This window comes from Crocodylus porosus, unplaced genomic scaffold (genome assembly GCF_001723895.1).
Source record: "Crocodylus porosus isolate Cpor-Errol unplaced genomic scaffold, CroPor_comp1, whole genome shotgun sequence".
NCBI classification, from domain to species: domain Eukaryota; kingdom Metazoa; phylum Chordata; order Crocodylia; family Crocodylidae; genus Crocodylus; species Crocodylus porosus.
Genome location: NW_017728921.1, coordinates 6,794,267 through 6,807,295, shown reverse-complemented (window position 1 = coordinate 6,807,295; position 13,029 = coordinate 6,794,267). Strand labels below are relative to the sequence as shown.

The following is a 13,029-nucleotide window of genomic DNA, read 5'->3' as shown; positions in this document are numbered from 1 at the left end:
GCAGAAAGTGGGGGAAGGGGAGGGAAAGATTCCCCCCCCCCCCCCGCCCCCCCCCCAAGCAAGATCTTCAAAGAAAGCAAGGAGACGGCTTTGATCACTTTACTGCTGGCATATTTTACCTGAAACGTAATTAAAATTCATTCAATTGTAAATTCAGTCAAAGTGGGAACTAATTAATGATCTAAGCAGGCATTCCTAAGAGGCTAGCTGTCATAAACACCTCATTGCCATCAACTTCATTCTTTACATTCAGGTGATTTATGCGTTTTCATAAAAAGTTTAACATTATGTAGAAGCTGGAGTTTCAGCTGGGACTATCACTTAGGAAGTAAGTCTTGCAGCAGCAATTCGTTTCCACCCATTCAAATAAGCAAAATCAGAGCCCGGTCCTGTTCTCTTATGGCAGCGTAAACTACAGTAATCCCATTGAACTCAGCAGACAGCAGAATTAGGCTCTTGCCTGCGCTATGAAGGCAGCTGAGGCTGCCAGTTCTCAGCATCTCTGGAAGTCAGGCCACCACTAGCTTGAAACCTGCATTTGGATGAAATGAGGCATCAATGTCTCAAGTTCAGTTCAGTCTTAAAGCACTGTCCCTGCAAGGGCACAGGCAATGACCTGCAGACAACTATACTTCCCTTTCTCACCAGGCCATGAGCGACCTGTTCACCCAACAAAGCCTGGCTGGGGACTGGTTTTTCCCACTGTTGATACTTGGTTTTTTTCAAGGGGCCACAGTTCTAGGACCAATTTAAAAGGAAGCTTTTCCTAATACACACCTTCATGCAAAACTAACTAAGGGATGTCTTTCAGATTTCCTGCTCTGCTCTGCCTGCAAATACACCCACTACATAGCACTTCACTTGCGTCTTATACCTCCAAGGTGAAACAGCAAAGAAAAAGAGCTACTTAGAAGCAGTAGGATAAAGATCTATAATGGAGACAGTAAAAGACTCAATTCTACAGAGTCCATCTGAAGGATGGGCCAAAAACACCTTGCAGAAAATGCATCTGATGTGAAAAGGGTTCTACATTTGAAACAAAGCATGTCTGTACCATTACGTGTGTCTCTCATAGACATGAGCTGAATTGTATGTGTATGTGATAAACTTGCCTCCTCAACTGCCTCCAGAACCAGAAGCATTGCAGATGCTCCTGCAGAGCACTTGGGGAGCAGACCGATTACCACCGCTGAGCGACAGTGCCAATTACCTGCCCCATGGCTCACGAACCCACCTCAACAGCAAATGCAATGTTACTTCCAGGTTTGGAGGTAGTTCACCTGGAACACCAAAGAGCTGGTGAGTTTACGGCTGGGCATGGCCTTGTTGAGGCTATTCCTACTACTATAACATGAATGGACCAAAAATTAAAATGCTCAGCTGATGCAAGAGAGATGCAGCCTCCACAGCGATTTCCAAACATGCTTGCTTTGTGAGCTCACTCTCAACTCCTGCACCGTTTGAACTGGAAGAACAGCTAAAGAAGTAAACGTAAGCTTCTGGGCATACTCCAAAGCCAAAAGTAAATTAGCTCATTAATATTTACTTAGAAAACACAGAAAATATCTTTTGTAAGAAAATAACCCTAACACCTAGCACAGAAGGGCATGTGTATATTTATAAACCAAGGATTGATTTATATATATATATTATATATATATATAAATAAAATTGTTTTAAACACAAGCTTAGTTGAGAAGAAAGCAAAAAAACGAAAGACAAGATGTGAAGTTGCTAGGCAACATGGACAAACTATTTATAAAACTTGAGTACACTTTTTAGATGCTAAAATTTCCATGTGTGTGGGTTTGAAGAGCAATGACAACTGCTCCTTAATTATTATTCAAGGTGACAAAGAAAAAAAGTTCAGCAGCATTTTCATGACATACCGGAATGCCTTTGGTTTCTAGAATGAGGCTGGGAACATGTCTGGCAGAAAGCGCGATGCGTATCGCATCCCTAATCCTTTTCACCAGCTCCTGACTGAACACGTGATTCAAAGCCATCTTCAGGAAGAGGATCACCCTTTCCTCGCCATCTTTGTTGTACTGAGGGATGCAGAGGCTGTCTGAAACCTCTTCAAAAGCTTCCACTGCAAAAGATAGAAAAACTTCTCTTTATCATGTGCCTGTGTTCTCTGCCGGATCCATTTCTCGCTTCACATTAAAGGACCTATACCGAGGAAACAAACAGCGAGTGGACATTCACTGGGATTCTCAAAAGACAGAGAGAGAGCAGGCATCCGACTGCCATTGGCAACCCGTGGGATTTGCAGACCTAACTTCTGTAAGCTCCTCTGGAAACCCCAGCTGCTCACTGCTGCTTGGGGGAAAACCCTGATTTAAAGACCCAATAAATAACAACCAATCCCAAGCCAAAGTTAGGATCTCATTTGGATCAATAACCTTTTTGTTCAGTCTAAGCCACATACTTGCTGCCTCTTCACCTGAGGCAGTTCTATGCCTCCTATTCATATAGACCCTGAATACTTAACGATCTTTAAGATGCCTTTATCATCACAAACTCGGGTGTGAGCTAGGGGAAGAGCTACTATCCCCATTGTACAGACAGGGAAGTGAGGCAGACCATGGCTGAGTGACTTGGGTAAGATCACAGAGGAAATCTACAGTGGAGCAAGAGACTGAGCCCAGGTCTGCAAGCCTTCACATCACTGATCAGCCTCCCTCCCCCCTTGCAGGGCAAAGGTGTAGGTAAGGGTGAAACTGGGAACCCAACTGAGACTGTGTGGATATAAGACGAAGAGGAGGGGTCTCTGCAGAACACAGCAGGGTCACAAACTGAGTAAGTATTCAACTTCACCCACTATGGGAATGTAGCAGTCTAGTCCCTACAAAGCCCTTGCCTATGAAGAGTCAGACCTCATTAATACTGGTGTAACCTAGATCAGAAACTGGCTTATACATAAACGAGACGAAGAAGCGACTGGTCTCATTCCACAGCTTCAGGAAAGGAGGAGCTATATGGAATATGGCTTCAGGCAACAGCCGTGAACTTCCTGAAGGTCCCACCAGCTCCCATAAGGGAGGCTGGCCCTCCAAATACTCCTCTGGACGAGACAAGCACCTCAATTCACTATGTCCACCACCTCTCCACCCTCCCTCACTACTGCTGGCTTCAGAGAGTTACCAGCGTTCCCTCCGTGCACAAATTCGTCATGGCAGTGAGGAAGGGCACTACTACACACTATTAACAATGGCTCAGTAAGAGCCACCGTGCATTGTCTAGAAGTTCTCCTTGAAAGAACAAGCCACAAATGTCAGGCACTCTCCTACAAAGCCAGGTAAAAATGGTTTGCTTGTAGACCTTGCTGTATAATTGCTTGTAGACCTTATTATACAAATGCAACATCTTATAAGGAGAACAGAGCTTATTTCAACTAACCACCTCCGGTTCTGTACACACTTTTGTAAATCAAGCAATTTCACAGCCTACAAAGCGGAATTTTATTGTTAATGACAATATGCTCTTTAGTGCCTTTCATTTCAAAGAGTGCAAGTGTTTTATTAATTAATCCTCCCAGCAACCTTTTTAACGCTTATATTTCAGATTTAAGGCTATAAACAATGTCACGGTTGAAAAAGGTGAAAAGTTAATTTCATACCTATGTTATAGATTTCAGAACTTCCAAATCTCACTCCATTCGGATTTAATGTACCATCGCTGAAAATCACACACAAACAAACAAAGGAGCATTAAAATATAATTAGGGTTTGATGAAAAGAAAAGAACCGATGCAATTACATGGGTTTTTCAATATTCAGGGTGGCGAATTGTGCAGGAAGCTGTACAAGAAACAGGGTTACAAGAGATCTTTGTCTACAGAAGGCTCTTCATGCTTCCTCCACAGCCCAGCAGCTTACCTATGCACAGGCCTTTGCAAAGTAGTCAGCAACAGCCAGGCATGAAATTACTGCCAGGTGCTTTTGTGGTACTCCTTGGCACTGCTATTGCTTTTCATTCACTGCCCGCGTCCCGTCTGTATTAGTAGTGCTTCTCACTCCCCATAGATCACAGACACTGTGCGCCAAAGCCTCATAACTGAACCACATCTGCTGGACAAGAGAGCCGGACACAACTCTAGATGGCTAACCCAGCTCTCTGTTTTCATGGCGCGTTGTAAACGGTAATACAGAAGCTTGCAATGCTCCTGATGCTCAACTTCTATAAAAGTGTTCAAAATGCACACTGCAGCTTACAATGAAGTACTTGGCATTTTACGCATATAGCTTTAAAGTCCTTTACAAGGTCAGTCGGTACCATTATCACCACATTAACGATAAGTAACCTGAGGTATAAAAAGGTTAAGGTAGGACTTTTTCAAAAGCCTCTATTAACTGCGTCTCCCTGTTTGAGATGCATAGGATCTAATTTTCAGAGCCACCGGACATCCACAGCTGGCCATGAAGCCCCAGCCAAGGAAGCTTCCTATCTGTGGTTTCTCATTCTGGACTCTTGAAGACTGAGGGACTCTACTTCTGCAGGCAGGACAGAACTAGGCTAAGGTTACATAGCAAGTCAGTGGCAAAGCCAGGAAGAAAACTCGTCTCTTCTGACCAGCGTTCCCTCTAAGCTGTGTGGCGTGAGCGGCCGTGCAGGTGCACTCATGCTGCACTGCCAGGCGTGCCTGCACGGCTGCACAGTTTAGAGGGAATGCTGCTTCTGACTCCTCACCCATTCATTCACTATCACTACATCCCCTAAAGCACTAGCTCCCCAATCAAGGGACCCATCCTCAAAAACTCAAGGGGCTACTGGCTTGTAATGGTGGCCAACTAGCTGTGCTCCCTTTGGTCTGATCTTGAGAGCAAATAGAAATGCTCCTGTTTTACAAGAACTCTGAAATGACGGGGAAAGGCAAGGCAGCAAGCAGAGTGGAGTCACCTGCTATATGTACATGTCCTCCTACAAGCCAGAAACCAGTAGGTCTCCTGATGATGGCAGCCTCCTTATGTACACTGACTCATGAGTTTTACCAAAATATAATCATTTTTACCTGCGGCCCAGCATGACGATTCCGCCTGTCTTGGGATTTATTTTGCAGTAGTCACCATGGGCCCAGACACCTGCCGGTACAAGACAAAAAGGAAGACAGTCTCGTTTATCAGCCGTCCAGCTCTCTCCGGCTTTTCAAAAATTTACTTCCACTGATGAAACTAAGACCAGAGGATTTGAGGACCAGTGTTTGGAGGAACAGAGTTTAGAAGAAAGAGCTAAAATAAAGGTACTGCCCAGCTTGGTTAGAAGACAATTAAAGAGACATATGGCAGCCTAGAAATATTTGCAGTGGGTAGGACGCCAAAGATGGAGAAGACTTTTTGGATTCTCTAAGTGGGACCACATGTGTGAAGTCCCTTGTGCTCACTGGTTTGAGTACTGGCTAGCCAAATCAGCCCTGGTCCTGATTCTGGTTACAAGTAGAAAGATCAAACACCATCAGGACAGACTGTGACAAGCCACAAAACATCCACCACAAGCAAACCCCAATCGGATGTCACCTCTCCCCGACCCCTTCAGAGCGTGATGGGAAGAGGGTCTGATTTCAGGCACACTCAAAGTCACCTCCTCACTCAACACCCCCACAAGGCAGATGTCTGATGACTTTGGAGCTGAAGGCCTCACTGAGCACTTGATGAGAGATCTTTGGCTAAGAGATGAAAAAATGCTTTGAACAGCATGCTCTGGAGAGGCTGCAGCTGCACAGGTAATACACACACTTGGGCGTGTTACCTGGCTGCTCCTTTCCACCACCGCACTATGTAATTCTGGCAGAGAAGAAGTTCTCTCTTCTGGGCTTGCATGGCAGGCCCCAACCAAGTGAATCCACAGAGGATTTCCCATGTGCCCAATGGAGCTCCTCCAGACTTGCATTAGTGCAGAATCAGGATCAGCCTGTCCCCGTCTGTGCCAAACTGCATTTGTGGTGTCAGTCTGGAGAAACTCCTCTGAAGTTAGGGGCTAAGAAAAGAAACATGACCCAATTTTATTTTAATTTTGCCTAAAGAAAACAACCCCAGCCACACGCTTACAGGCATTCAAATTCCTCAGTTGACACATTTTATGCCAAGTATCAGCCTAGAAAACATTTATATAGAAGAATAGGGGCGAGGGGAAATCATAGCCAGGTTTTTAATAGAGCCTCTGAATCACAGTGGTTTCAGTGCTGACTCCTGTCACATGCAGCCATTCTTCCTTTCAGAGTTATGATTGTTAAGCTTATACTCATCCGTCTGAGCTTTAACATGAATTCAATGACCCCTTTGTTCTTAAAGATCCCCTCCGGCTTCTTATGCCCAGTTAAAAACACTGTATAAGCTGCTAAAGCACCAGGAATAGCAATATGGTGATCCAAAGCTTAATCTATTATGAGCAGACAGTTTGCAAACAAAGATGTCATGTCTGCGTGTTGCAAACTACTGACACTGTGACAGAGAGTGGTGTATTTTCTGCATACTCTTTGGTATTACTACGAGGCAGAAATGGAATTGCAAAAAAGATTGTATTTTGATTTCCAAGTCAGGAAAACCTTCCTGCATGGAAAAACGAATACTTTTTTTTAGTGCATCAAGGCTCTATTTGAAGCCTTATTTCATCAGCTATTATAACGAGCAATAGATTAGGGAAAGAGAGATTTATAGATAGAATTACAAGTGCATGGGATCTTGCTACATGATTTGATGTCAAAATCAATTCTCTTCCCACCCAAGCAAAGAAACTACCCACTTGGTATAAATGTGGGACAGGAGGATTGCTGAGATTCTGAATGCCAAGCAAGAGTTTGCCATTTTTTTCTGACAGTGGAGGCAGAGTATAAGGAATGGGACATTAAAAAAGTACCACTCAAAAAAACCCAAACAAAACAGCAAGGACGTCAAGCCTTTTTAATCAGACCACAGTCTCCTGATGCAGCACGTAGCATCTCACTTAACCACTCTCTTCCTAGTAAACCTCCTAGTACAGCTTGGTGATGCAGCATCTTGCAAGCAGATCCCCATCCCTCTCTGAGAAAAAAAGGATGTGTGAGGCTTTGCTCCCCCAAGTCTTTGTCTGCTGGGCAGCAGTGCGTACTGAGTTGCTGCACTCTAGTGCTAGCAGGAGCAGAAGGAAAGGATGGGCTGAGCCCCTGATGATGACCACAAATAAGTCTCTAGCCCAGAGCACACCAGCTCCTTCACTCCTATCAACATAGAGATGTGTGAGAGTGGGGATGTGCATATCCAACAAGACACCAGCTTAAACCCAGTCCCCATGCTAATGGGGAACCAGGCCAGCACTTATCTCTTGAGACTCACTCCTTCTGCTAGGTAGGAACTGTCTGGCATCAGTGCAGCGACACTTTCATTAATGCAGGACTGCTCCCCAACCCATTCATCACTCCCTGCCTTGCTTCCATGCCGAGTACTCCACACCTGTGCAGTGCAGGACCACTGGCTGCTATGGCCATAGCTGCCTATTGACAATAAAGCAGCAACAGCAGAAGAGCTGGAGCTTTCCAGGGATTTTAATTACACCAACCTGGACTGCAGTTCAAACCTGTGCATCAAGGAACAAGCAGCAGAAGATTTATCAAACACTCCTTACAATTCTCATCCTAGCAAATCCAGACACACAGCTACCGCTAGCTGTTCAGCAGTGGGAAAGAGCACGTTTGTGAATTTCCAGGTTTGTAAATGACCCACCACTTCTACAACCAGTTCAAATAATGCCAGTGTTTTCCACGACTAACCTGGGAATTTTGAAAAATAAGCTTTCCTGTATTTGTTTCCATTCTCATCATTCCAGAAGTGGGTGGGTTGACAAGGAATAGGCTTGGTGCAAACCAGCTCGCCACTTTCTCCCCATACTGGTTTCCCTGTTTACAAATCAAATCAAGAGATATGTTTAGTATCTCTCTTCTGTGAACCACAGAACATCAAAGCAAAGAAAAGAACATTATTCTTTATGCATAAAAATCCAGCTGCATTGGAACTTGTCTAGAAACCTGGCTAGATATCACTGCTGGTTCAGAAAGCCACGCAACAGGTCACATTCATCCTAAATTTGGCTTCATTAACTTCAGCAGAGTTGCAACACACATGAATTTAGCCCAGTGTCTAAAATAGAGTTTAACTACTAAACATAAATAGCGATGGAAGGGTTTGGAGGTTAGCAAAAAAACCCGCAAACGAACCACTTTCCCGAAGTGAGAGAGACAAGGAAGGTCAGTAGTGACAGAGTTTTTACCCACAAACTCTCTTCACTTAAGACTCCCTACTCCAGCAATTGTTGGACAAGTTTCCACATTGCAAAATCCACAGTCGTTACTGGGCACCACTGTGGAATTAGACTGAAATCCCCAACATGTTTCAAGCTGGCTTTGTAATAGCCAATAGATGTTTGCTACTCGTGGCCATTCCAGGTACAGGCAGGATTAAAGCTGAAGTAGCAATGAAGACACAGTACCAGTTACCAGTCTCGTAAAGCACCAGCCAAATTCCCACAGCTGTTACCTTTCAGTTCTTACTGAGTTTCCTGGATCAGTTACCTTCATCATTCCAGGCTTCCACTGCCATGCCAAGGTTTCTAGCCTGAATCTCTCCTTTGTAAACTGGAATTGCAACATTCTGGCCCATGAAACAGGAAACTATATCTGTTCCACCTGCAGCAAAGGAAAGACGCTTAGAATGCATGAACATGTAAAGTGCTTGCTTTCAAAGGTTCAAATAAAGTCCACGCATGAACTAGGAGGGAGGGTAGGAGATCAGCATGTAATACCGAATGTGCTCTGTTCATGCTAAGTAATAAAATCTAGAACACACTAGATCATTTACAGAGTGATGTGTCAGGAGTCTTAATTAACTGCCCCACAGTAAATGAAACAGAAACCAGGTGACATCTCCTCAAGAAGCAGTTTCTGCTGAAATCAGCTGTTTACAGAATAGTGTGTACTGTAAGTTAATAGACTCTTTGCCTTCTCTTGCCCTGCTGCCCCTAGGGACATCCCCTACAAACACATGACCCTGCTCCCTTACATCAGAATCATGCCACCTCCAAGTTATTATGCACACCAGCTTCATAATACTAATATAAAGGCATGCTGAATTATGCAAGAAAACCCTGCAAAAGCCACAGCTAGTTGTGGGTTTACCAAAACCAAGGCTGAGCACTCCAAGGCTCAGTTTTCCTCTCCTGAAAGTAAGCAAGAAATGCACAAGCTGCAGAAGGGATTAGCAAATGGAATAGGTTTGCAGAGTAAAGCATCACCTGAAATGGATCCCAGGAGCACACTGCTCTTTATGTGCTTGTAGACATACTCGTAGCTTTGAGATTTCAGTGGCGATCCTGTAGATAGTATAGTGTGGAGTGTTTGAAGATTATGGGTTTCACCTTAAAAAAAGAAAACCAAAATAAATAAATAAAAATGACAAGGTTTTTAAATCATATCGCCTTATCTATTCACCACTTAGATTCAAGAAATCACAAACAGAACAGTCAATTTGCTGTACGCAGACAGGATACAGAACCAGAAGAAAAAATAAAAATCAATAGGCATTTGAAGCTTACATGGTTTTAAATTTTTCTCTTCTAGAACAGCCAGCCACTTGGCGCCTGTTCCAAGGATGGTGATCCTAGAGGGAAAAAGAAAAAGAGAGGAGAATTTTTCAGCTACTTTGCCTATTTAAATACCATCCTCTGAGGTGCTGAAGACCTGCAATTCCCAGAAATGCAAGCAGAAGTTGTAAGCACATTGCATCATCTGCACATTGATCAGCTAGGAAATGTAGCCACTTCCAGCTTTGAAATTCCAGGCACGCTTTTTAGGGGGGAATGAAAAGCAGTCAGGTCACTGGAGAAATTTTTATAGCCTTGAAACTTTTACTTCCAGTTTTAAATATCATAAGCTAAGCCTTCCCAGGTAGCAAAGAATATTCACTTACAAATCCAGGAATGCATAAACTGCAGAGCACTCCAAATCCATTAGGGACACTAACAACATTTAATTCATTAATTGACGATAATTGTCACTGCTCTGTTTAGCAGAAAGCTAATGCCTTAATATAGGGTACACATCAGATACGACTTGGCCTGGATACCTGGTCAGGCGAACACTAAGGAACCGTTCTAGAGGGGGATACGTTGATCAAGAGTATTCTGAAGAGATGAAAGTTTCCTCTTCCATAAGGAGGAACTTCTGGTTCAGCTCCTTTTGGCTTCTCAAAAAACCCCCAAAAACCAGGTGGTTTGATACCACACCAGGTGCTGAAAGAGTTAAGGTCAGGACATCATCTTCAGCATCCAAAAATCTGAGCAAGTCATTCCTTCAACCAGCTGCAAATCACCGATCTTTGTGACAAGGCAATCACCCTACAGCAATTACTAGTCCCATGAAGCAATGTATTCACACCAACACAGAAGGCAGGGAGCGAAATAAATATTTCAATTAATGCAATAAATAAAGAAAATGGATAGCTAGAGAATGTTGTCTGTCTTGCACATTTGACAAAGCATCACATGCATTAGGAACAGAACTTTTTTCATTTTGGAACCCAGCAGAACAGCGGGCAAAATGCCTCGGGTATTAGCAACAGCCTGAGCGTTAAATAATTGAATTGTTACAAGCAGCTCAGAGCTAAAATGGATGGCTGCCTCCTACAAGGGCCCAAACACCTGCACTGATAGGAAAATGCACATGGGGAGAAATCTGTTTGGTCCTTTGAGCGTAGTGACTGCAGCAATGATTAGCCGCACTCTGGCAGGAAACGGCTTTGCCCCTTGCATATCACACAAACATCAGCCATTACTGGACCTCAACTCAGCCTTGCCCAACCTCATACAATCCTATAATGCCCTGGTATTGAGGCAGAGAGAGCTGGCGGGACCTACACAGTGTCACAGCCCAATCCAAAATCTCTGCTGGAAACACAACTCATGACTCCTGGCTCCGTCCTCCTCCCCAAACCAGCAACTATGCAATACAACCATGAACGCTCTCAAAAACAACGTCGGTGAGAAAAGAAATCCTTTGGAAAAAGAACTGTGCTTGTTTTTTAGTTTGAAAAAAAGTTAAATTATCCACAGTAATCAATGAGGCCTAATACCTACATTTATCTACATTAGTTATAATATCACTGAGGCTGAAACAGAATTTCCAGAGCTTTATTTGCCTACTGTTTTAATATATGAGTTCTGAAGTGCCATTAATCTAACCGGGAAACAACAGAATTTTAAATGACTGCATATAACTCATTTTCAATGCTCGTAGCAAGAGGAGAAGGAGAGTGGGGGGGAAGTGTTCTCACACATCACCCAAAACTTAAGTGAACCTCCCTGCCACCTTAGCACCTTCTACTGCCAGAGCGTCAATCAGATCTATACATTAACCTTCTTCACCAAATCATATTCCCACATCAGGAATGTCCAAGTGGTTTCTGCCGCCTCGTATAATAGCAATAAACTCACTTAAGGAAATCCTGAGAAGTACTAACTTTATTGTTATTTATATACAATGCTTTATAGAATTAGAAGTGTAAAGGAAAGCATGTGACAATTAACATAGGGAATAAAAGATACCTTCAATGGGCATGTGTACACGTACAGGTTTCCCTCGCTTTATGCTATACATGCGTTCCTAGAAAATGGGGTATAACGTGAATTTGCATAAAGGGAACCCACTTTACAATGTAACAAATAGGGATACCTTCTAAGACCCCGACTGTACTGACCCCCAGACCCATTTCTACCACTTTTACAAGACAATTTTGTTACTCATACAAGCACAGGGTGGTGGTGAATGTTTAGTTGGTGTGAAGAGAGGATGGGGAAGGCTTCATTGATGGACATGGGAGAGGGGTAGGAGATAAGCTAGCGAGACGCTTAGAAGCCATATGGGGATGGCAACTAGAGAAACACACATCGCAGACAGTGAGCGAGGAGCACAGTCACGCAAGAGACTATATTTTGGTGCACATCACTCCCACAATGCACCGCAACTGACTGCGGGCTTCCACCACCCGAATCACATAAGAGTGAATTTACCACACATAGAACGAATTTTTGGTATAAAAAGGGTCATCACTCAAGAGCAAATTTGCACATACACAACCTGCACAGAGCAAGGGAAACCTGTACATTTGTCTGCTCCAAAGCTTTGGAGATCCGGTGCATTGGAGCAGACTAAATTAACCGAGTCTGCTCTGCATGCAAGCTGATGCGCCCAGTGCTGCATCACATGCATTTGTATAAATGGCAAAATGCATGTCAGCACCGAGAAAATGGCAGCGGTGCACTTTTGAACTAAAACACCTTCGATGTGTTTTAGTTCAAAAGCATGCCACTGCCATTTTCTCAGCGCTGATGCGCATTTCGCCATTTGTACAAATGCATGTGTCACGGCACCAGGCACTTTTAAAAGTGCCCAGTAGTGCAGCACAAACATGTGTACAAATGCCCAATATTACTGGCATTAAAACTGATAGAGAGGAACCACTGATGAGCTGCCAACACCACCAAGACACTCCAAGGTGGAGGAGGCAGCAGCTGCTGAAATGATGGTAGGATATCAGGGGCGGCAGGCAGAGGTCAGTGTTTCAGCAATACAGAACAAACTCTTTTCGGAGGGGGAGTTTTCTCCCTCTGCAGATACACGCCTGAAGGGCACCTCCAAGGCTGCCGTTTCTTAAGCAGTGACAACCTGTTGGCACAGATATTCCAGTGCATGAAACAACTGTCAGACACAGAGACCATCTCCTGGGACAAGAGCGCTAAGTTAGCCCAGGGACATAAACTGGTTGTTCAACAGCAGCTCAATGCAGTCATCTCAGCTATTTTTAGCCGTGTGCAGTATTTCACTTGCCTCTTGTCCTTCAAGCCATTTCTTATCATGTAGCAGGACTAGTCAGTGCTTCCCTTTCCTTTTTGTCTTTATTGTTTTGGGGTTTTTTTAATTGATGTTTCCTCTTTTAGAAACCTGGAGATTAGCGTTTTCTTTCTATCTGTATTTAATGCTAATTAAACCACCACTTAATCCCTTGG

General features: G+C 43.8%; 1 protein-coding gene across 1 annotated transcript in view; it reads right to left on the bottom strand.

Moving 5' to 3' along the window:
• The window catches only part of AACS (acetoacetyl-CoA synthetase), a 77,823-nt gene that overhangs the window by 3,599 nt on the left and 61,195 nt on the right, over positions 1-13,029 (bottom strand). Inside the window, exons 11-17 of the mRNA XM_019538944.1 lie at positions 9,562-9,626; positions 9,262-9,384; positions 8,543-8,656; positions 7,745-7,870; positions 5,015-5,084; positions 3,623-3,681; positions 1,890-2,092 (exon numbers count right to left, since the gene is read on the bottom strand). Coding sequence (XP_019394489.1) covers positions 1,890-2,092; positions 3,623-3,681; positions 5,015-5,084; positions 7,745-7,870; positions 8,543-8,656; positions 9,262-9,384; positions 9,562-9,626 — 760 coding nt within the window. The remainder of the gene's footprint in view (positions 1-1,889; positions 2,093-3,622; positions 3,682-5,014; positions 5,085-7,744; positions 7,871-8,542; positions 8,657-9,261; positions 9,385-9,561; positions 9,627-13,029) is intronic.